This window comes from Jaculus jaculus, chromosome 1 (assembly GCF_020740685.1).
Source record: "Jaculus jaculus isolate mJacJac1 chromosome 1, mJacJac1.mat.Y.cur, whole genome shotgun sequence".
NCBI classification, from domain to species: Eukaryota; Metazoa; Chordata; class Mammalia; order Rodentia; family Dipodidae; genus Jaculus; species Jaculus jaculus.
The window spans coordinates 169,556,215-169,581,604 of NC_059102.1; the positions used below are offsets into that span (position 1 = coordinate 169,556,215).

The following is a 25,390-nucleotide window of genomic DNA, read 5'->3' on the forward strand; positions in this document are numbered from 1 at the left end:
ATTCATAACAAAATGTTTCAGATTAAAGGACATACAAAGTGCATCCGTATGATAGTGCTTTCTTGTTCTAAAGACACTTTGTGAATGAAAGCTCCATAAAGTGAAATGCAAACAGCGGGGGAAATCCAACTTTGCCTGTGACCATTACACTGGAGATCAATTACTTGGTCAGTAAGTTAATTAGCTCTCTTTCTATATCCTGGATAAGAGGAGGTATTTAAGTGAACCCCATGTGGAAGCAGACTATCTTATCATGGATGTATGGGAGATTGTACGCTCACCGCACATTTTCGAGGAGAAAGATCTTCCTGTAGGGATGTTACTGTGGAAGATGGTGGAGAGTAAGTTTTCGATAACCTTCCCCAGGATCTTGCACATGGGAGGCCAGCTCAGGAAGGGGATGGGGAAGGAGATGCTGCCACACTTCCCACACTGCAGTGGAGTAAGTAGACATCAGTGGCCTGCCTTTCTCCCAAACACCTGTGTGAGACAGGTGGTCAAAGGAAGCAGGTACAGCATAGGTCATCTTGGGAAGGCCAGTAATGTCAGTGCTCAGTGACCTGCTCCCCAGTGTATGAACGTCCCTCCTTTACACCTGCATGTTTTCCCAAAGCTTCCTATTCATAAATTATCTTGTCTTTTTGCCTGAGACACACCTAGGCTATGAAGTGAATTCTAGGTCAGGCTAGGCTGGAATGAAATGCTGCCTCAAACATACAAACAAATAAGGAAAAAACAAAACAAAACTGTGCACTCTGAGGTCAGTCACCATAGCTTGAGACATATGCTTTCCTGTGTCACAACCAACCCTTTACATCAACTAAAATTTCTAACTCTTTAGAATGGGAAGAAGAATGATACATATATTTCCACTCTAAGATAAAATGTTGGAGTGAGAAGATTTAAAGAAGTAAGTGTTAATTGTGAGTAACAATATCAAAGAACAGGTGGCTTTAAATTTAAATGATTATGCATACTATACACATATAAATTTACAGGGCATAAATGTACAGTTATGTGACACATAGTTGTGTTTCAGCAAACAAGCAGCCAAATATACAAGGACGGTCTCATAAGAATATAATAGAATTAAAAAATTCTGGCTGAGTGCTAGAGTAGCCACTGCAGTATTGTAGAGCAAAATATTATCCACATATTTGTGGTGATATCAGTGTAAACAAAACTATTTTTTTTGTGATTTATTTATTTATTTATTTATTGTCAAAAGTATATGATTTAATAAAGGGTCAGGCCTTACATTATTGCTGAAATATTTCTTAATTATATAATTAATTACTGGTGTTCTACAACATTCATGACAATTTTTTTTTAAATTTAATTTATTAGTTTTCATTTCAGTGAATACAGGCAGTTTGGTACCATTATTTAGGCTCATCTGTGATCTACCCCCTCCCATTAGACCCTCCTTGTTAATGAAAATGGGTCGTGCATTGTGGAGTTAGCCCCCAGTTATTAGTATGATAAATGTCTCTGCAAATCATGACCCAACATGTAACTCTGACATTCTTTCCGCCCCCTCTTCCGCAAGATTTCCCTGAGCCATGTTGGGTTCATTTTTGGTCTGCTTCAGTGCTGAGGTGTTGGGGGCCTCTGAGGCTCTGGCTCTCTGATTTGGTAGGAGTTGATTTTTCTCTGCGTTGATCTCCTTCCCCTTTGTGCTGGTATCCGGTTCACAGGAAAACATCACCCTTGCTTATTTCGCCAGTTGTCCTTAGTTTCAGTTGGGCCCCTTTTGAGGTATGTTGGGGCAGCTCTCTTCTTAGGATCTGCATCTATCTGGAAAAGAGAAGCAGATTCTCCAACGGAGAGTAAGTTAGCACCCGGAAAATTGAGATAACACTTACTTTTTTGATAGACAGTTTGATAGGTGTAGGCCCTCTTATACCCCGTGATTGATGGTAGCTTGATATTGTAGAGTGGGCTTGTGTTTGGGTATGGTTCTGACTTGTTTCCCAGCTCCAGCTAAGGGTCTAGTACCACTGAGTGGATCAGTTAGCCAAATCAAGAGCAATTGATTCCTCACCATGGCTGTGTACCACTATTGCACTTGTGTGGGCATCACATCCGGTTATTTGTTGCTAATTAGGTTAAACAATGTGTTGCTTGGACAGATCTTGGTCATTTCCCCCAGTCGCCTATGTAGCGCCTTCTGGCACTAGACACGCTGACTGTCTGGGGACTGACTCTCTCCTGGCTTCCAGCCATGTCATTCCATTTTACGCGTCAGCTGTGTATGGAGTCTTCAGCAATAGGGTCTTATCACTGGTCTTTGGTGGGTCATCAAGTACTCTGACAGAAGTCTGTCATTGTTTTGGGAAACCTTGTAGGTTTCTCTGATCAAAAGCTCATTGTGGATGGTAGGCCCAAGCTGGAAGTGGGGGTTACAGGTCAGTGTCCACTAAGAAATTGAGGAAAAAGATAGCTAATATACAAGAGTTAGAGAGGAGAGAGATAGAGGGGAGAGGGGGAGAGGGAGGGAAGGAAGATGTAGGAGATTTAGGTCAGTCTTGATCCTACCCTCTCCAGTGTCTTGTGGTTCAGGTGTTTCCTGTAAGGGTCTAGTGAAGGTTCAGCCATTTGGTCTGTCTTTTAGGAAGTAGAATTTTATGGTACCATTGCCGTTTGGGTCCGGATTACTGTTTTCCACCCTTTGATTCCCTCCCCGCCCTCCCATCCATCTTATTGTCTAGTCCATGAGTTGCTTTCTGGGTATGTAAGGCATCATTGGCAGATTCGGTTTAGGTGTTGCAGATGAGTGAGACTATGTGTCGATTTTTTTTCTGTGATTGGGTAAGTTCGCTGAGAATGATCTGTTCCAGGTTCAACCATTTTTCCTCAAATTTCTTTATGTCTTTTTTTCTTACTGCTGTATAGAATTACATTGTGTAGATATACCACATCTTTGTTATCCATTCTTCTAATGATGGACATCTGGGTTGATTCCAGCTTTTAGCTATTACGAATTGAGCTGCTACAAACATGGTTGAGCAAATCTCTCTGGCTTTTGGTTTGAAGTGACCTGTCAGTCATAGAAAAGTATAGTTGTGCAATTATGTACAATACATTATACTTGATAATCTAATAAGCAAGTATGCTATTGGTTTATGTATTTACTATCCTGTAGTTTTATCATTTTAGCTTGTACTCTTCCGCTTATAAACATATCAGTAGTACGCACAGTATGTTCCGTCACACCAGCACCAGCCTCATGCAGCTGACATTTACCAGCTATCTCACTGCAGTCTTCCCTCTGCTTGACTTAACATCACGTCGTTTTGTTTATGACTCCATAGGCCATCACAGCCTAACCATTGTAGTAAGTCACACCATCTAGGTTTGTGTAAATATTCCATGATGTTTGCACAACAATGAAATTGTTTAATGATGCACTTCATAGAAGCTATCCCATATTTGAGTGAAACACAATGCTATACACACACATTCGTCATTACTTTCACCATGGTTTTCTGGAGCACATTACAGAAAAATAAAATAGCTTAGTCAATTAAAAGTTAGCCCAACTTAGGTACCAAACACATAATTCACTTGATTTTTTTTTCTCCAAATAGACTAATTTCTTGAGTATTTTGCCAAGTGGCTACTTTTTGAAAAGTGCTGGAAATGTTTAACTGGCAGTATTTCGTTCTGTATGCTAGTATTTAATTCTAGGGATAAGATTTCCAGTATTACCTAGTGATAATAGAAGGGAGGGAGAGGGCTGGAAAGATGGCTTCGTGGTTAAGCGCTTGCCTGTGAAGCCTAAGGACCCTGGTTCGGGGCTAGATTCCCCAGGACCCATGTAAGCCAGATCACAAGGGGGCACATGCATTTGGAGTTTGTTTGCAGTGGCTGGAGGCCCTGGTGTGCCCATTCTCTGTCTCTCTTCCTTTCTCTCTGTCTGTCTCTCTCAAATAAATTAAAGTAAAAAGAAAAGGGGGAGGAGAAATAAAATATCTGTGAACCCATAGATTTTCATACTCAAAATATTAAGATATCTAATTTATTTATAACATATTAAGAATATTTTGTGATTTTTCAATGGTATGCAATTATTTATTAAAATCATTAAAAAGTGTAAAATCCAACAAGATTAATTTCTGAGTGTGCATTATTATTGTCTTGGGACTGATATTCATGATTAGGAAAGAAAGAGCTTAACCACAGGTACATGGAAATGTCTCTCTCTCTCTCTCTTTTTTTTTTTTTTTGGTTTTCTAAGGTAGGGTCTCACTCTAGCTCAGGCTGACCTGGAATTCACTATGTATTCTGAGGGTGTCCTTGAACTCTTGGCGATCCTCCTACCTCTGCCTCCCTAGTGCTGGGATTAAAGGTGTGTGCCACCACACCCGGCGAAAATGTCTCTTGAAACAGCTTAGGAAAACTATTGCATGCCATCTGTGTGTCATAAGAAGTATGTAAGATGCCATTTCCTGCCATACTAGAATGAATTGAGTACTGGAAAAGCAGTAAAAATGGAATATTTGTAGGAAACCTATTCTATCCCAGATAATTTCAAAGTAATCTTTGTAACCATTACAAAGTAATATCTCCTGCTTTGCGCCAGGAGTGTGTGAGGTATTTCACATGCACTCTGCACTTACGCAGCAGGCAAATAATCATTGTTTCCATATTTCACAAGTGAAGAAATTGAAGTTTACAAGTGTTCAGGATCTCAGCCAATACTGTTGCCTCAAACCTCTGACCTTTCAAGTCTATTTTGAAGTTCATGTTTATTTATAATCCTATCTAGAATCACTTTTCACAAAAGCTCTTCTCCATTCATTTAGATTTCTTACCAACTGGTGGTGCTTCTCAATGAGCAAGTGTGTTCATGACATGAGTTTGTGATAGGGCAAAGCTGAAAGTATAATCTACATCTTCCATTACTGAGCATAATTCTGGTGGATGTTACTACTACATTTAAAAAAATATTTTATTTTTTTAAAATTTATTTAGAGGCAGAGAGGAAGAGGGAGAGAGAGAGAGAGAGAGAGAGAGAGAGAGAGAGAGAGAGAGAGAGAGAGAATGAATGAATGTGCCAGGGACTCCAGCCACTGCAAACAAACTCCAGACACGTGCACCCCCTTGTGCATCTGGCTAACATGGATCCTGGGGAATTGAACCTGGGTCCTTTGGCTTTGCAGACAAATGCCTAACTGCTAAGCCATCCCTTCAGCCCACAGTTACATTTTTGGTACCTTGTGTTGACATGTTTATAGGAAGTAACTTTTGCAAACTTACAACGTGACAGACACTTAAAACACAATAAGAAAATGTTGCTTGCACTATGACCATTTTACAACTGAGGAAGCTGAGGCTTTGAGTAGCTGCTTCTAGACATTTGTTCGTGTGTCAGAGCTCACACTTGAATGCATAACTTTCTGACTTTAACTCCATAGCTTATGTTTCCTATAAAATAGTAACCGCTTTCCTTTATTTCCCACATTTTTTGTGGTACTTGGAATTGCACCTAAGATTTTTTGCATGCAAGGTGAACACTCTACCACTGAGCTTTATCCCAGTCCTCTTTTTACTTTTTTCCCCCCGAAACATCTTACTTTATTTATTTTTTATTTTTTTAATGTTTTTTTTTTTAAATTTGAGAGTGACAGACAGAGAGAGAAAGAGACAGAGAGAGAGAGAGAGAGAGAGATTGAGAACGGGCGTGCCAGGGCTTCCAGCCACTGCAGAAGAACTCCAGATGCGTGCGCCCCCTTGTGCATCTGGTTAACGTGGGTCCTGGGGAACCGAGCCTTGAACCGGGGTCCTTAGGCTTTACAGGCAAGCGCTTAACTGCTAAGCCATCTCTCCAGGCCAACATCTTATTTTATTGAACTCATGATTTTTATGCCTGAGGCTTCTAAATTGCTGGGACTACAAACCTAGATCACCAGGCCCAGCATCTAACCTCTACTAATAAAATGTCTTGAATAGTATTTTCTCAGAGATCTTTAGATAAATGCCATATTCTAATGCTCATATTACTAATGCTTCACTCATTTCATCATAATTCTTTGTTTGGTGTCTGCTTCTCCTGAGACATTGTAATCTCTTTGATGAAGTCACCATCTATCTTACTTGGATTTAGCAGTAGTCTTTATTTATTTACTTATTTATTTGAGGGGGGGGGGGTGAGGAGATAGAGAAAGAGAGAATGGGCATACCAAGGCTTCCAGCTGCTGCAAACAAACTTCAGATACATGTGCCAACTTGTATATCTGCCTTAAGTGGGCCCTGGGAAATCAAATCTTGACCCTTTGGCTTTGCAGGCAAGCACCTTAACTGCTAAGACATCTCTCCAATAGTCTTTTTTTTTTCTGTTAAAAACATTGAAATGGTTTTATTAAATTGTTCATATGACTATGGTAACAACAATGATGTCGTTTCAATTCATATCTATATTTTATCATATTCAATTTTAATTTTAAAATTTATATATATGTTATTGCCAACTTCTATACCATGGTATTTCCCTCTTCTGCCCTGCTTTCCCCTTCATAACTCTGCTCTCCATCATATCCCCTCCCTCTCTCTATTAGTCTCTCTTTTAATTTGATGTCATCATCTTTTTCTCCTATTATGAGGGTCTTGTGTAGGTATTGCTAGGCACTACAAGGTCTTGGATATCAAAGCCAATTTCTGTCCAGACAACTGCATTGTAAGGAGTGGTACCCTTCCTCTGGCTCTTACATTCTTTCAGCCACCTCTTCTGCAATGAACCCTGAGCCTTGGAGGTGTGAGCTATTTCAGTGTTGGACACTCCTCACACTCCTCCTTCCCTTCTTCTCAGCACTATGTTGCCTTTTGGGTCATCCCAGTGGTCATCGCCATCTGAAAAGAGAAGCTTATCTAACCAGAAGTGAGATTATCATTACTATATGAATATGAGCATTAAGTGTAGTGCTTTTATGGAAATTTTGTGAGAATAATATATGCATATATTCAGACTAGAGCAGGCTTTATACCCCTAAGGCTCATGACCTCCCCTACTATAGGCTTTTGATTAGGTTTTCAGTACCAGTTATGTATTCTCTCTCATAGAGTGGGCCTTCAGTCCAATTAGAGAGCAGTTGGTTTTCCCCAGAGCAGACATGCCACTATTGCACTCATTCAGTCATTTGACCTGTGTGGCCAAACTTGAGGCTTCCAGTGTCCACTATTTTCACCGCTGATGACTTCTGTCTCCCATAAGACTGCATATAGTACAGCTTTTACCAGCTTTCAGCTGGCTGGACTACAGGGAGAAGGTTTTCTGCTCAGCACCAGCTGGATTTCTCAGTGACTTTGCCACTCAGGCATGTGAAGTCTTCAGCAATAGGGTCTTACCATATCTTTCTCATGGGAAACCAAGGGCCTTGGCAATAGCCTGTAATGTTTTGGAGGCAACAGGGACCTCCCTGGCCAACAACTCACTGGAAGGTATCCCATCCCTGGCACTGAAAGTCGTTTTAGTAACAATCTATGGCTTCTGGATGTGCCATTATTCAAGAGAGTAGATTTTCATATGTCTTATTCAGAATACCTTGAATTTTTATTGACCCTTCCCCCACCCTTCTTTTATACAATCTCTTCCCTTGACCTGGCTTAGGCCTTTCCCCTCCCTGTAATCTGTTCTTGTTCTTAGATACATACAATATTATCCCCTAAAGTCCTTCCCTCTCCTCATTCCCTTATAGCCTTTTTCTAGCTTATGGGCCTCTGCTACTGAATTGTGGTTCCAGCTCACACACAAGTCTATATATTTGTAGCTAGATTCCACATATGAGAAAGAACATGTGACATTTGGCTTTCTGGGCCTGGGTTACCTCACAATATAATCCTTTCCAGATCCATCAATTTTTCTGTGAATTTCATAACTTCATTTTTCTTTCCCATTGAATAGAACTCCAACATCCTATGGTAATTCCCTCTCTCCCACCACTTTCCCCTTTGAAACTCCAGTCCAAGTAGAGAGTGGTTGGTTTCCCCCATAACAGACATGCCACTATTGCACCTGTTGGCTCATTTGGCCTGGTTGGCCAAATTTAAGGCTTGCAGTGTCCACTGTTGAGTATCTCCACTGGTGATTTCTCTCTCTCACACTGAACTGAATGCAGCATATCTTCTACCAGGTTTCTGTCAGCTGGTATACATGGAGGAGGTTTTCAGTTCAGCTCCACCAGTATTTCTCAGTGACATTGCAGCCCAAGTATGTGGAATATTTAGCAATAGTTTCTTACCATCTACACTTACATAGAGTTTTAAAAATTATTTATATATTTATTAGAGTCAGAGGGAGAGGAAGAGAGGGAGAGAGAGAGTGTGAGTGAGTATGGGCATGCCAGGGCCTCCAGCCCCTGAAAACGAATTCCAGATGCATGTGCTCCCTTGTGCATCTGGCTAATGTGGGTCCTGGGGAATTGAACCTCTGACCTTTGGCTTTGCAGGAAAGCACCTTAACTGCTAAGCCATCCCTCCAGCCCTTATTTTTTTTTTCAAATTTCTTTTATTTAGTTTTTTGAGTTCTTTGTATATCCTAGAGATTAATCCTCTGTCAGATGTATAGCTGGCAAAGATTTTCTCCCATTCTATAGGTTGCCTTTTTGCTTTATTCACAGTGTCCCTTGCTGTACAAAAGCTTTGCGATTTCATGAGATCCCAGCAGTTGAACTGTGGTTTTATTTTCTGAGCAATTGGGGTTATATTCAGAGATTCTTTGCTAAGACCAATATGTTAAAGGGTTTCCCCTACTTTTTTCTCTAGCAGTTTCAGAGTTTCAGGTCTGATACTAAGGTCTTTGATCCATTTTGACTTAATTCTTGTGCATGGAGAGAGATATGGATCTATTTTCATACTTCTACAGATATATGTCCAGTTTTACCAGCACCATTTGCTGAGGAGGTTGTCTTTTAACCAATGAATAATTTTGACATTTTGGTCAAAGATCTGGTGGTGGCTGTAGGAATTTGGGATTACAGCTGGGTCCTCTATTCTGTTCGTTGATCTACATGTCTGTTTTTGTGCCATGCTGTTTGTGTAACTATGGCTTTAAAATATAGGTTGAAATCAGGTATGGTGATACCACCAGCCTTATTTTTGTTGCTCAAAATTGTTTTAGATATTTGAGGATTTTTGTGTTTCCAAATGAATTTTCGAATGTTTTTTTCTATTTCCATGAAGAATGCCATTGGAATTGTGATGGGGATTACATTAAATGTATAGGTTGCTTTTGGTAAGATTGCCATTTTCACAATATTGATTCTTCCAATCCAAGAACATGAGATGTCTTTCCATTTCCTAGTGTCTTCTACAATTTCCGTCATGTGTGTTTTAAAGTTTTCATTGCAGAGATCCTTCACTTCCTTGGTTATGTTTATTCAAAGGTACTTTATTATTATTATTGTTGTTGTTGTTGATGCAATTGTGAATAGGAGTTATTCTCTGATTTCATCTTCCACATGTTTGTTCTTAGCATATGGGAAGGCAACTGATTTCTGTATGCTTATTTTGTATCCTGATACATTGCTAAAAGTGTTTATCAGCTCTAACAGTTTTCTGGTAAAGTCTTTAGGGTCCTTTATGTATAGAATCATATCATCTACAAATAATGATAATTGATCTCTTCCTTTCCAATTTGTATCCCTCTTATGTGTGTCTCTTGTCTTGAACCAACTCTTTGTTTCATTGATTCTTTGGATTGTTTTTGTTTCTGTTTAATTAATTTCTGCCCTGATCTTTATTATTTATTCACATGTACTGATTTTTGGTTTGGCTTGTTCTGCTTTTTCCAAAGCCTTAAGGTGAAGCATTAATTCGTTTATATGCAACATTTCTAATTTCTTAATATAGCACTTAATGCTATAAATTTCCCTCTTAGGTCTGCCTTTATTGTGTCCCAAAGGTAGGAAGACCTGAGGAGATAAACAACTTCTCACACTTCAGCCCAGCCACAGCTGAATCCACAGAGGAATGGGGAGACAAGCAAGAACTCTACTTCCATGCTATTCCTGATAATCAGCACCAGGGTGTAGGAGACAGATCCTGAGGATGGTTAACACCTACCAAAGCAGAGATCCTAAGAGCATTGAAGAAGACTTACAAATCACCAACCACAGCTCAGGGAATTTTGCAGAAGCAGAAAGATTGTAATAGCCACAGGTTGAGACATCATGTTCAGAGGCATTCTTCCCCCGGCCCACCAAATAACTGACTATTGCTCCCACAATGCATAAACCACAACCCCATGGAAAAGTTTCTTCCCTAGTAAGGTTAGATCAATACCTGGTACATACCATGGCTTATGGAGTAGTTTTCTATATTGATCACAATGATGATACTTATCTAAGAAATCAGACAAATAATCACAGAGTAAGATATTTCATATCAGACAGACTTAGGAAGATAAAAATTACAATTACTAGGTCAGATGGAGTTTGTAAGTAGGAAATTAATGACATTTCAGGAATTATTTAAAATGAATAGATTTATACTTGAAGATATTGAAGAAATAATTTCTTAACATTTTAGGATTCTTCTCAAAACATTTCTAGAAAAATTATCACATCAAAAGTAACTTTATGATTAAACTACCTAGTTTCAAAGAGATATTTTCAAAACAAGATAGTTTCTTAAGTAACTGGCAGAATGCATAAGAAAATAATTTATTTTCTTTATTGACAACTTCAATAATTATAAACAATATCCCATGGTAATTCCCTCGCTCCCCCCACTTTCCCCTTTGATACTCCATTCTCCATCATATCTCTTCCCTCTCTCAATTAGTCTCTCTTTTATATTGATGTCATGATCTTTTCCTCCTATTATGATGGTCTTTTGTAGGTAGTGTCAGGCACTGTGAGGTCGTGGATATCCAAGCCATTTTGTGTCTGGAGGAGCATGTTGTAAGGAGTCCTACCCTTCCTTTGGCTCTTACATTCTTTCTTCCACCTCTTTCGCAATGAATTCTGAGCCTTGGAAGGTGTGATAGAGATATTGCAGTGCTGAGCACTCCTCTGTCACTTCTTCCCAGCACCATGATGCCTTCTGAGTCATCACAAGGTCACTGTCATCTGAAAAGAGAAGCTTCTCTAACCAAAAGTGAGAATAGCATTACTATATGACTATGAACATTAAGAGAACTGCTTACTGGGCAGTTTGGTGAGCATAGTACATACATTTAGCAAGACATCAGCAAATGTTACACCTCTAGGGCTCATGACCATTCCTGTTGTAGGCTTTCAGTATCTGGGATGTATTCCCTCCCATGGAGCGGGCCTCCAGTCCAATTAGAGGGCGTTGGTTGGTTTCTCCCATAACAGATGTGCCACTATTGTACCCATTGGCTCATTTGGCCTGGCTGGCCAAATTTAAGACTTGCAGTGCCCACTGTTGATTATCTTCACTGATGGTTTCTCTATCTCCCATTGAATGGCATGCAGCACAGCTTTTTCCAGCTTTTTATCAGCTGGTCTACATGGAGGAGGTTTTCAGTTCAGCTCCAGCAGGATTTCTCAGTGACCTTGCAGCCCAAGTATGTGGAGTCTTCAGCAAAACGGTCTTACCATCTATTCCTTGTGGGAAACCAAGTATGATGTAGTCAGTTTCCTAAAAGATGCTTGATCTTGGTTTTTGCTCACTTGGAACTCTTAGATCATGCCTACTAGCATTATGGACAATAAGCTATGTGGAGAGAAATCTCAGGACTCCCAGCTATCCCAGGTAAGGCACCAAATAAGTAGGTGAGGTTACAATTAAGCCATTTAGTCCCATCTGACTAGACCATGAAGTCATCTGAATTGGTTAGGGTCATGAGAAGGACCCACGTATCCAGCCTATGACATGTCCAGCCAACGAAGAGATTTGTGAGACTTGATAGCTTATTGTAAACAAATAAGTTTGATCTGTTTTTTTTTACACAGTAATATATAACTAATATATTAGGGATTATACAAAGAAATTTTTTCTTTGGTTTTTCGAGGTAGGATTTCATTCTAGTACAGGCTGACCTGGAATTCACTCTGTATTCTCAGGGAGGCCTTGAACTCAGAGCGATTCTTCTACCTCTGCCTCCCAAGTGCTCAGATTAAAGGCATGCACCACCACGCCTGGCTTTAAACAAACATTTTTTGAGGAAATTATAATTGCCTGATATTATAGCTTAAGGTCTATTGTTAAAACTCATAAAAATGAAATGAGAGCAGTGAGACTCTCCCTGTATCAGAAAAATGCACATGTGCAGTAGAGTTAGGAGTTACACATCCATAACAGAAAGTTTGGCAAAGTAGGGGAGAAAATATGATTCACTTTATGCTTTGTGTATAAATTAAATCAACTATTTATTTTGCTCTCCCTCCTGAAAGTATATACGAAGTAATAATGAATTGTTCAAGAGCCATTTGAAGAACTTATTTAATCTTCCTTCTACTGCTTCCTAGATGATAGTCTTATTTGGCGCCTTGCAGATATTAAATATTCAACAAACATCATATCATCTGTATAGCAAGAGGGGAACATTTTTTTGTGACTCATATGAAAGATTTAATTTGGACTTTATTATTAAAGAGAAACCAATGTCCTTAACTCACAGGATACAAAATTTCATTTAAGAGACTTTAACAATTTGTTATATTACAAGAGACAGGTAGAAAACAAAAATAAGGGAATGATTCCTTGTTTCTTAACTGTTAAGTGGCCTGGTATCTTGCCATGATCCCTTGGGTTGTAAGGATGTGAATAATTTTTTTTGTTTTGTTTTGTTTTTCGAGGTAGGGTCTCACTCTGGTCCAGGCTGACCTGGAATTAACTCTGTAGTCTCAGGGTGGCCTTGAACTCACGGCGATCCTCCTACCTCTGCCTCCCGAGTGCTGGGATTAAAGGCGTGCGCCACCATGCCCGGCTTGGATGTGAATAATTTATTACTGCTATTTGTTGGTTATCCAAAAGTATAGAAATGACAGTTTCTTAATGACTGTGTATCTTTGTTTACAAAGTTCTAAGATTACTTTATGTAACTTATTTTTATGGTATTCTGAAAACATGGTGCCTGCAGTGAATTCCTAGAATAAAAAAATTAGAATGTTAATTTGATCTTTAATGCTTTCAGTCTATACACTGCATTATAACTGACATCATCCCTCTGATGTCACATATGATGGAATTACCCTAATGTTACTTGGCCAGCCAATCCATTTCACAGACTTAAAGGAGAGTGAAGGAGCCTCACTTGCTTTACCATTCCAGGCTGTAGATTCCATCTTGAATAGAATAGGAAGTAAAAATAGAAGATGAATTGGAAAGGAGAAACTGCAGGAATCAACATGACATAGCCTTTTTATTTTTCCAGTTATGTAACCCTTCTCTTCTGCTGGGTTCTCTTTTATTTAATTTTTAAATATTAAATTATTATTATAATATTAAATATTATTAATTTAAAAAATTTTTTTATTGCAAGGAAGAGAAAGAGAAAGAGAGAGAGAGAGAGGGAGAGAGAGGGAGAATGAGAGAGAATGGGCACGCCAGAGCTCCTAGCCACTGCAAATGAACCCCAGATACATGTGCTACTTTGTGCATCTGGCTTTGCTGGGTATTGGGAAATCAAACACATCATTAGGCTTTTCAGGAAAGCATCTTAACCACCATGTCATTTCTCCAGTCCTGGATACTCTTTTAAATAATAACCATCTAAATATTTCCATTTTATTGTACTGGCTCATTAATGAGTTAGAAAAGCCATATATGGGGGCTGGAGAGATGGCTTAGTGGGTAAGGCGCTTGCCTGAAAAGCCCAAGGATCCAGATTAGTTTCTCCAGGTCCCTTGTAAGCCAGATGCACAAGGTGGCACATGTGTCTGGAGTTCATTTGCAATGGCTAAAGGCCCTCATGTACCCATTCTCTCTCTCTTCCTCTGTCTCAAATAATAATAATAACAAAACTTCATGAACCTTTAAAAAAAAAGAAAAGGCATTTATGCATTGGACAAATTAAAATTATGCTTACTTTTTCACTAAAAAGTTTTTCATGGGTCTGAGAGCTGGTTCAGTGGTTAAAAGCACTTGCTTGCAAAGCCTAATGCCCTGGGTTCAATTACCCAGTACCCATGCAAAGCCAGATGCACAAAGTAGCACATGTATCTAGAGTTCATTTGCAGTGGCTAGAGGCCCTGGTACACCCATTCTCTCCCTCTCTCTCTCAAAGACAAAAATACTAAAAATATGTGAAGAATACAAATGGATAAAGTTCACTGAAATTATCTCCAAACTAATCTTACAGTGTCAGGATCTCAAGGACATAGGCATCCTGGGACCAGACCTCACAAAAGGTGCCACCAGTGATACTGTAATACTGTTTCCAATGAATCATTCATTTTCAATGAATCAATGAATCATTTATCCAATTTCCTGAAGTGTAACCTTTCGATGCATTCTTCCAATATAATCTTTTTATCCTAACTGAAGGTGTTCTAAGCATAAGTAACATATAATTCAATTTTGCTATAGGAACATAGCCTGCATCTTGCTGTGCCTTTAGATATATGAACAAATGATATTGACTGTTTATTTCCTCTTCCTAGACAGTTAAAAAACCCTTTTCTTTGATAGTTATTTTGTTGTTGTTATTGTTTATGAGGTAGTGACTTGCTGTAACCCAGGCTGACCTGGAATTCACTATGGAGTCTCAGGGTGTCCTCAAGCTCACAGCGATCCTCCTACCTCTGCCTCCCAAGTGCTGGGATTAAAGGTGTGCGCCACCACACCTGGCTGGTAGCTAATGTCTTTTTTGAAATCACATTAGTGGTGTTGTAGAGTACTAGATCACATTTTTTTCAGTGTGGCTTCCTATTACAATTATTGCTGTCCTGTACGTTAAAAAATCCCTTTGAGGTAACAAGAATAGCTACAAGCATCTCATATTGCAGATGAGGAAACTAAAGGGAAGACATACTGGACTAGTACAGCGACTGCAGAGCAGGCACCACCAGACCTAGGTGCTTCCGTCAATGTCTGATTGTGCTGTAATACTTAATGACGATTTAGGGTTATCTCTCCCATAACTTTATTTACTAACTGAGAAAAGGAATTTTTATTTTAAATCTTTTATTATTATTATTAACAACATATTTTGTATGGATACCCTCTTTTCCCTCGTCCCTGCCCCCATTCTGCAGGGGACCGTCCTCAGTGGGGTTGCAGGTATTCCCTATCAAGTTGTGGTTTATACATTGCGGGAGCAACAGTCAGTTATTTTGGGGTGGAGGGAATGCCTCTGGGCATAACATCTCAACCTGTGGCTCTTAGAATCTTTCTTCTCCCTCTTTGACAAAATTCCCTGAGCCATGGTGGGTGAGTTTTAAGTCTACTTCATTGACGAACTCTTAGGAGCCTCCGGATCTCTGCTCTGGTAGGTGTTGAGTATCCTCGGGGTCTGTGTCCTTCACCATGGATCTGATTATCAGATGCAGTATGGAAGCAGCACTCTTGCTCAACTCCCCAGTTCCTCTGTGGTTTCAGTTGTGGCTTGGCTGATGTGTGAGGGGTAGTTTATCTCCTCCAGTCTCACTACTTACTGAAACAGAACAGATTCTCCAATGGAGAGTGAAGTCAGCATAGATTAATTGGAATAAGCATTATTAATTTAGGAAGAATTTGATGTATGTCACCCCTCTTTTAGCCAAAGACTAGTGAGAGCTTGATACTGGAGAGCATAATCATTGTCTCCATAGGATTCTGATCTGGTTCACAGTTCCAAATATGGCTTCCTTTACACTGAGCAGATCTCTCAGCCAATCTGAAAGCTATTGGTTACCCAACAAGGCTGTGTGCCACTATTGCACTGGTGTATAGATTGTGTCAGGGAGTTTGTTTCTGAGTAGCTTAGACCTCTGGTTGCTCAGACCATTGTTGGCCACTTTCCGCCAGTAGCTCATGTACAGCTTTCCAGCAGTAGACGGCTAACAATCTCAGGACTTCCAGATACCAGCCAGGTCTCTCCATGCTCTGTGTTGGCAGCATATGATGTCTTCACAATACTGTCTTACCTTTTGCCTCAGGAGCACAGTCAAGAACTCTGACAGAAAGATCTCCTGACTTGGGGACCTTGTAGGTCTCTCCAATCAACAGCTCAATGTGGATAGCAACCAATTTCTGGTACTATGAGTTAGAGGCCAGAGACAAAAAAATATTTCTTTTAAGTTTAGGCTTAATCCCACCATCACCAGGGTACTTCTTTTCAGGTGCTCATCCCTTACTCCTTTTGAGGGTTACATCTTTTAGTTTGTATGCAAGGATAAAGGTTTCTAGGGTAGCAGTTCATTTTGGATTTAGTTTTTTTGTAATTTATTTTTACTAGATATGGACATAGTATGCAAACAACACATGTTACTACCATTGTTTCCCTCATTCCTGCCTCTTTTTTGAAGAGACCTTCTCAGTGGGGATGCAGGCCAACCCTATGGGGATTATGGATCATGCATTGTAGGGGAAGCAGTCAGTTATGGGAGAGAGGCAATGTCTCTGTACATAATGTCCCAACTTGTGGCTCTAACAATCTTTCTGCAAAATTCCCTGAGTCATGTTGGGTGCATTTAACAAAATTTATTAGCATTTTCCATGATTATGAAAAAATATCCCATGGAAATTCCCTCCCCCCCTCACTTTCCCCTTTGAAATTCCATTCTCCATCATATTACCTCCCCATCTCAATCATTGTACTTACATATATTATTACATATTACATATATTACATATATATATTACATATATTAAGTACTTCCTTTCTCTATGTTGGGTGCATTTTAAGTCTATTTCAGTGATGGGCTCTAAGGAGCCTCTGGATCTCTGCTTTGGTAGGTGTTGAGTGTCCTCAGTGTGTCTCCTTCACCCTTGTGCTGATATAAGGCTCACTAAGAAAGCAGCACTTGCTCATTTCCCCAATTCCTCTGTCATTTCAGCTGGGTCTGGGGTGAAGTGCACTGGGTTGTTTATCTCCTCAGGTCCAGCTCCCATCCAAAAAGAGAAGCAGAACGTTCAGAGTGAAGTCAGCACCAGTTAAATGGGGTAAGCATTATTAATTTAGAGAGAATTTAAAGGGTGTAGACCTTGGGCTATAGCCCAAGATTAGTTGGAGTTTGACATTGGGAAGCAAAATCAATTTTCTGGATATGATTCTGATTTGTTTCTCAGTTCCAGATATAGTGTCCTTTCCACTGAATGGATCTGTTAGTCAATCCAAGAGCAGTTGGACCCACCATGGCTGTGTGCCACTATTGCACTTGGGTGAGCTTCAGGTCATGTTGTTTGCTTATGAGTAGCTTAGACTTTGAGTTGCTCAAACAGATGTTGGCCACATTCCCCCAGTAGTTCATGTAGTGCCTTCCAGCACTAGATGGGCTAATCATCTGGGGACTGGATCTCTTCCAGATTTGGGCCAGGTCTCTCCAAGGTCTGTGCTGACAGCATATGGTATCTTCAGCAGTAAGGTGTTACCATTAACCTCTGGTGGGTAATCAAGTGTTATGACAGAAGTCTGTCTTGTTTGTTTTGGGAGACGTTTAAGGTCTCTCTGGTTAGCAGCTTACTGTGGATGTTAACTGTGTCCTGGTACAAGGAATTACAGGCCAGTGCCAAGGGAAAAGGAACGATAAAGGAAGAAGAAAACAGGAGAAATTTAAGGTTAGGCTTCATCTCACCCTCTCCAGAGTCCTTGATTCAGGTGCTCCCCCTAAGGTCCTGTTGAGGGTTCTAACTTCCAGGATATAGGATTCTGTAGTACCAGTTCAATTTGGGTTCAGTTTTGTGCCCCCCCACCTTTACCCTTCCCCCAAACCCTACCCTTCCTATTGTCCAAGCCTCAAGATATCATTTAGGTATGCCAGCAACTCTGGTTAATTTGGGTTCGTACCACAGATGAGTGAGACCATGAGATGATTGTCTTTCTGTGATTGTGTGAGTTCACTTAGTATGATCTGTTCCAAGTTCAACCAGTTTTCTACAAATTTCATTGTGTTATTTTTTTTCTTACTGCTGAGTAGAATTCCATTGTATAGATATATCACATAGTTGAGCAACTAGCTCTGTAGTAATGCGTGGAGCATTTGGGGTAAATTCCCAGGAAGAGAACAACTAGGTCTGTTGGTAGCTCTATGGTCATCCTTTTCAGGAATCTCCATATTGATTTCTATAGTGGTTGTACAAGTTTCCATTCCTACCAACAGTGAATGAGGGTTCCTCTTTCTCTACATCCTAACCACATTTGTTGTTGTTAGATTTTTTTAACGATTGCCATACTTACTGGAGTAAGGAGTAATCTCATTGTTGTTTTATTTTGCATTTCTCTAATGGTTAGGGATGTTGACCATTTTCTTAAATGTTTGTGAGCTATTTGTATTTCTTCTTCTGAGAACTCCCTATTAAGTTCTCTGCCCCACTTTTGGAGTGGATTTTTTTGATTTTTTTAATTTAGTTTTTTGGGCTCTTTGTAGATTCTAGATATTAGGCTTCTTTCAGTGGTATAGATGGGGAAGATTTTTCTCCCATTCAGTGGGTAATCTATTGATTCTGCTTATGGTATGCTTGTCTGTACAAAACCTTTTTAGCTTCATGGTATCCCACTGGTTGAGTGATTGTTTAATTTCCTGGGCTGCTGTTGTTTTGTTCTAGATGTTTTCCCTCACTCTTATATCATAGAGAGTTCCTATTTTTTTCAAGTAGGAAAAGAGTTAAAGGTCTCATATGGGAGTCTTTAATCCATTTGGACTTCTGTTGCAGTCAGGTTTGCATTGCTGGTAGAAATCACCCAACAAAGAGCAACTTTTGGGAAGGTTTATTTTGGCTTACAGACTTGAGGGGGAAGCTCCATGATGGCAGGGGAAACAATGGCATGAGAAGAGAGGGTGGACATCATCCCCTGGCCAACATAAGGTGGACAATAGCAAAGGGAAACTGGCTATAACACCCATTAGCTCTCCCCAACAATACACTGCCTCAAGGAGGTGTTAATTCCCAAGTTTCCATCATCTGGGAGCCTAGCACTCAGAACATGTAAGTTTATGGGGGACACCTGAATCAAACCACCACATTCCACCCCTAGTCGCCATAAACTGATAATCATACATGACATAAAATGGAATACCTTCATCCAACTTTAAAAGTCCCCAATTTTTTAAACTCAATTTCCAATGATGTTCATACATCCCCATAATAAAAGGTCTTTGAGCCATAATACCAAAAACTAACATCAAAAAAATCCACAATGGCACAGAATAAACATTCACACTGCAAAAAATGACACTGGGCATAGCAAAGAAATATTCAACCAATACATGATTTAAACAGGGAAAACATCATACTCTAGTTCCAAGTCCAACAACTCTACTCAATGACAAATCTCAAAGTCTGATAATTCTGACCAGCAACAAGTCTCTGGAGTTCCATTCCCGCCCCTCCCCCACCCCAGCCCCAGCTAGGCTGCTCACAGTCCTAGAAAACTTTATCTGGGGCTGGTAGCTTTCCTTAGCAGCCATCTCATGGTCCTGGCATCTCTACTGGGTCTCCACTGCAATCCACGGTTCACCCTCATGACCCTGTGGGGTCTCCATGCAGGCATCCAGCAAACCTGCTTCACACTGCCCATGGCCATTTCCAAAACGCAGGATGTGTTGCAAATTCAACAACCCTCTCTTTCCTGCATTTTTTATTGTTCACAACACCAGGTAGGGTGCCAATTTGTTAATCCAAGGGGGAATAAGGCAGACTTTGAAGAACAGGACACTCCTTGAGCATCCAGGCCCCTTCAAAAGAGTCTACATTCTTCCTGTTGCCCCAGTGCAGGTCAGCTGGCCCAATCTCAAAGGTTATAATTCTCAATTGCAGCTGAATGGGCAGCAGCTCACCCAATGATTTTTCTTTCTGTGCCATATCCCTCTGCTCATACCAGTTCATTTCTATACAAAGCAACTCTGCACAACTTCTCAGGACATGGGCATAATAGCCAGCTTTTCACACAAACTGCCTGTATCTCAGTCCCCACAAAGCTCTTTCTCATCCTCATAAGCCAAACTTCACAGTCCATAGTTCTTACTGCACTCTTTTTTAATAATTTTTTGTTTATTATTTATTTATTTATTAGAGAGTGACAGACAGAGAAAGAGGCAGATAGAGAGAGAGAAAATGGGCATACCAGGGCCTCCAGCCACTGCAAACAAACTCCAGACGCATGTGCCCCCTTGTGCATCTGGCTAACGTGGGTCCTTGAGAATCAAGCCTTGAACCAGAGTCCTTAGGCTTCATAGGCAAGCACTTAGCCGCTAAGCCATCTTTCCAGCCCTGCACTCAGGTCTTTTAACTCTGATCAGAATAGTCCATCAAGCTGTACTTACAGCATTGCAAGGCATCTCTTAGGCCACGGTTTCAAATCCTTCCACATTCCTCTTGAAAATTGGCTCCAAAAGGCCAAAGCCACACAGCCAGGTGTCTAGCAGAAACCCCACTCCTCGGTACCATTTTACTGTTACAGTCAGGTTCACATTACTGGTAGAAATCACCCAACCAAGAGCAGTTTGTGGGAAAAAATAGGTTTATTTTGGCTTACAGTCTTGAGGGGATGCTGTATGATGGCCGGGGAAACAATAGCATGAACAGAGGGTGGACATCACCACCTGGCCAACATAAGGTGGACAATAGCAACAGGAGACTGTGACAAACACTGGCAAGGGGAAACTGGCTGTAACACCGATAAGCCAGGCCCAACAATACACTGCCTCCAGGAGGCATCAATTCGCAAATCTCTACCAGCTAGGAACCTAGCATTCAGAACACTTAAGTTTATTGGGGACACCTGAATGAAACCACCACAACTTGATTTTTGTGTATGGTGACATGAGAGGGTCTAATTTTATTTTTCTACATATTGTTATCCAATTTGTCCAACATCATCTGTTGAAGATGCTGTCTTTTCTCTAAATTGCTTTAATGGTATCTTTGTCAAAGATAAAGTAGCAATTAGTTAATTGACCTAAGTTCTGGGTCTTCAGTTCTGTTCAATTGGTCTATATTTCTGTTCTTATGCCAGTACCATGCTGGTTTTTTTTTTTTTTGTTGTTATTGTTGTTTTGCTACTATGGCTTTGCACTATAGCTTTAGATTTGGTACAGTGATACCTCCAGAGGTGTTTCTTTTGCTAAAGGTATGTTTGGATTCCAAGGCCTGCTGCCATTCCATATGAATTTAGAGATCGTTTTTTCTATCTCTGTGAAGAATTATTGGTATTGTATTAAATCTGTATATTGCTTTTGGTAGAATTGCCATTTTTACAATAGTAATTCTACCTGTCCAGGAGTATGGGAGTTCTTTCTACCTTCTCAATTCCTCCTCAGTAATAATATTTTCCCCTTTCCAAACCAAAGAAAAATAAAATGCAATGAGGATCCCAATTTTATTTGCTTTGATGGGTTCTGTCTACACATCGCCTGAAGGAATAGATATGAAAATCATCAAAATTATCTCTGTGGATAATGAGAATGTATTTATCAGTCATCAAGTGATGGCCTAGTGGTTAAGGTGCTTGCCCACAAAGCCAAAGGAGTCAGATTTAATTCCCCAGGACCCACATAAGCTGGCTGCACAAGGTGGCACAACCTACGTTCTCTCTCTCTCTCAAATAAATAAGTAAAAATAAAGCATTTAAAAATATATAAATAACTAATAAAATGTGACATATAACTAGAAAATACTATAGGACCGAACAGATAGCACATGAACTAATTGATCAAAAGCTGAGCAGAAGGTTATTAAAATATGAGTCTACCATCAAGGCAACTTTAATCAGTGGAGAAATCACTCAATTAATTGTATTGGGATGAATGGTACTCAATTTAGAAAAGAAAACAAAATAAACTCAGATTTATACTTCACAATACACATTAAAATAGTTCAGAACATTTAAATGCATATATATTAAAACACAAAAGAGTTGACACAATATCCATGAAAATATTCTAGAAATTTTAAATGAATACAGTAAAGCACAAAACAACTGAAACTTATTGGACTGTATAAATAATTATTTTTCAGCATAATGAATGTTAAGACCAGGACTGTAAAAAGCATACAAAATTGAATAGCTAAAAATCAAGTGAATATGTATAGTAAGATGCCTTATCATCTATACTGATAATATGTAGTAAAATTGGGAAATAATTATCATGTATGAGGGACACAATGAATTATTATTATGCAGAGAGAGATCTTATAAATAAATACAATAATCTTAAAATACAAGTGCAAAAATATATGTAAGTAGATCAGTAAAGAAATGCTGCCTAAGGACCCAGGCTCAATTCCTCAGTATCCATGTAAGCCAGATGCATAAGGTGGTCCATGCATCTGGAGTTCATTTGCCGTGGCTAGAGGCACTGGTGCACCCATTCTCTCTCTCTCTTTTTCTCTTTTTGTCTCTTTCTCTCCCCCTCTCTCTCTTTTTCTCTCACTAAAATAAATAATCAAATAAAGCATTTAAAAAAACATGAAATATTTATCTGTAACAGTATTATTAGTTCATTGAAATTAAAAAAATATATGAAGTGTTAATAACAATATAGCAAAAATATTGTCACACTAGTTTGAATTGGCATTGATATTTAAACAAAAATTTAACAATGCCTGCTTGTGTGTATAGGAAATAATTGTAAGAGTATAACCCAAACTATTAAGAGGTGGTAAGAAGTAGAATTTACCACAGTTTTCAGAATAATTTTTGTATTATTAACGTAGCTTGGCTGCAGGTAATTATTTTGTCCAACACTATATTCTGAACAATAAATTTCACAATATTAAAATAGTCCACTTTAAACCCATATATCTTTTTGCAGGTTTAAGAAGCTCCAAGATCATAACTGGAGGAAGGAGTAATGCCACCATCACCAAATTCATTCTTTTGGGATTCTCTGATCTTCCCAAGCTCAAAAGTGCTCTCTTTGTGGTATTCTTGGGGACTTACCTCTCCACGGTTATGTGCAATCTGGGACTTATCATTCTGATTAGGATTGACCCTTACTTACACACACCCATGTACTTCTTCCTCAGCAATTTATCACTTTTAGATTTCTGCTATGTTACCTCTACAACCCCCACAATGCTCTCAGGATTCTTCCAGAAGCCTAAATCCATCTCCTTTATAGGGTGTGCTATGCAGTATTTCTGTTTTTCTAGCCTGGGTCTGACTGAGTGCTGTCTTCTGGCAGCCATGGCTTATGATCGGTATGCTGCCATCTGTCACCCCCTGCTTTATACCACCACCATGTCCCCTTCCCTCTGTGTGCAGATGGTGGCTGGAGCCTATATCTCTGGTGTGTTTGGTTCATTGATCCAACTGTATGCTATACTTCAGCTCACTTTCTGTGGGCCAAATATTATCAACCACTTCTTTTGTGACCTGCCTCAATTATTAGTCTTATCATGCTCTGAAACCTTTTTCCTGCAAGTCATGAAATTTGTGATAGCCGTGATTTTTGGGGTGGCATCTGTGTTAGTTATCCTGATCTCCTATGGTTATATTGTTGCCACCATCTGGAAGATTAGTTCAGTACAAGGCAGGTCCAAGGCTTTCAGTACCTGTGCTTCTCACCTGATAGCAGTCAGCCTCTTTTTTGGATCAGGATTGTGTGTCTACATGCGTCCCAGCTCTGACATTTCTCAGAACTATGACAAGATGGCATCTCTCTTCTACACTGTGGTGATTCCCATGTTGAATCCTTTGATTTATAGTCTGAGGAACAAGGAAATCAAAGATGCTCTTAAGAGGAGTAAGAAGAGGTGTGTTTCCTATTGCCACTGTTAATTAATGTTCTAGTATGCTAGTGACCCTCCTGTTTGAAAGATTCTAGACTATGCCAGATAAGTGATTTAATATGATTCAACCCCACTGATAATGTGACATATTGAAAATAAATCAACTCATCTAATTCCAAGACTGGCCCAGTTTATTCCAATCCAGGACTTTTCTGTATTGCAGTTGACTCATATCCCATTCCAGCACTGACTTCACTGAGCAGTTGATTCATGATTTATATTTCTAGTAGAAATCTTAATTCTTTACCTTTACATTTACTTTCAGCACTCTAGACTGCAAGCCAGGGAATGGGGACAAACCCAAAGACTTCCCATCACCACATCTCAAGCAGTATAATGGCTACTTTGAGACTTCAATCCTTGAGGTGCTTAGGCAATTTCCAATTGGCAGAGATGGGAATGTGGTGAAAAGTATCATTTTAGACTTTGCCCTCTAGTCGCTGCTAAGGAAATATGTAATAGGGATCTTGGTCTGCTCCTTCCCAGAGATTTATAGATAATTAGCAGTTGCTGGGAAAGAAGGATATTTTCCTTGAGGGGTGTAGTCACCCACAAGTTGCTCATATTCCTGCAAGTAAGCCTCATCATATGCCTTTGACTAAAGTCTTTGTTTCACCAAGCTGCACTTGAATGGGATTTTTGCTTTTGTCATTGGTGCCCTATCTTGGGTGAGTAGACATTTGTTCATATCTTTTCTGAAAAAGTTCCCACAATACTTGGCACCTGCATGTGGAGCAAGCCAAAACCAAAGATAAGTTTGGAAGGAGCACTAGTGTTACCTGCGTTGTGGGTGACAAAACATCAACTGAAGCTAAGCTGTCTCAGGGTGTAGCAATCAAGGAGACAATCTCCATATGGCTGTCCTTCTTCATGTGGCATGAAGGGGGCCTTCTTGACACAATAGCAGTTACATTGTTCCTGCCATAGATGAAAAGACATGAAACTAAGACTGCACTGTGTGAAGGTGTATAAGTATCTGTGGCGGGAATCTCAATGTGGCTGTCTCCCCAACATGTGGTATGAAGTGGCAGGCCTTCTTGATGAATGGGGTTTGCATGTGAGTACAGTATACCTCAGAACAGTTGACAGACTAAAGAAATTATTACAGTCTCTGAATGTGAGATACACAGGACAGCTTGTAAGCAGACAGCGGCATCTGTCATGTGGCCCTTGCTCTGGGCAATCAGACATGCAACAGAGGGTGAACAGTTCACTCAGAAAAGCCTTGTCCACACAAGGGAGAAAAAGATATGCAGAGGTGGTCTTCTGCACTTGTCTCTGAATCAACAGGGAAAGTACAGGAGGAAATGGAGGTGTTGGATTGCCATTTCCTACAGCTGGCGTGAGGGCAAAGGAAAATGAATGGATGGATGAATGAGAGGACAAATTATATCTGTGCTAAATAGTTCCTGCTGGGATCCAATAACTTGGATGGGGAGTGCCAGATGGTGGGGAGGGAGAGAGAGAGAGGCAGAGGTGGTATATGACATTCCTTAGGCCTGACCTTTAACATAGATGAATGGAGGATCCAGCATAGAGATGGGGGCCT

General features: G+C 39.9%; 1 protein-coding gene across 1 annotated transcript; it reads left to right on the top strand.

Moving 5' to 3' along the window:
* Positions 1–253: 253 nt before the first annotated feature.
* On the top strand, positions 254–23,830 carry LOC101618150 (olfactory receptor 1440-like). The gene is made up of 2 exons (XM_004667584.2): positions 254–341; positions 22,863–23,830. The coding sequence occupies exons 1-2, from the start codon at positions 254–256 to the stop codon at positions 23,828–23,830; spliced, it is 1,056 nt and encodes a 351-aa protein (XP_004667641.2).
* Positions 23,831–25,390: the final 1,560 nt, after the last annotated feature.

Coding starts and splice junctions, on each gene's coding strand:
- LOC101618150 (XM_004667584.2), top strand. CDS start 254: ATGGATGTATGGGAGATTGTACGCTCACCGCACATTTTCGAGGAGAAA. Junction 342..22,862: donor ACTGTGGAAGATGGTGGAGA/GTAAGTTTTCGA, acceptor ATCTTTTTGCAG/GTTTAAGAAGCTCCAAGATC.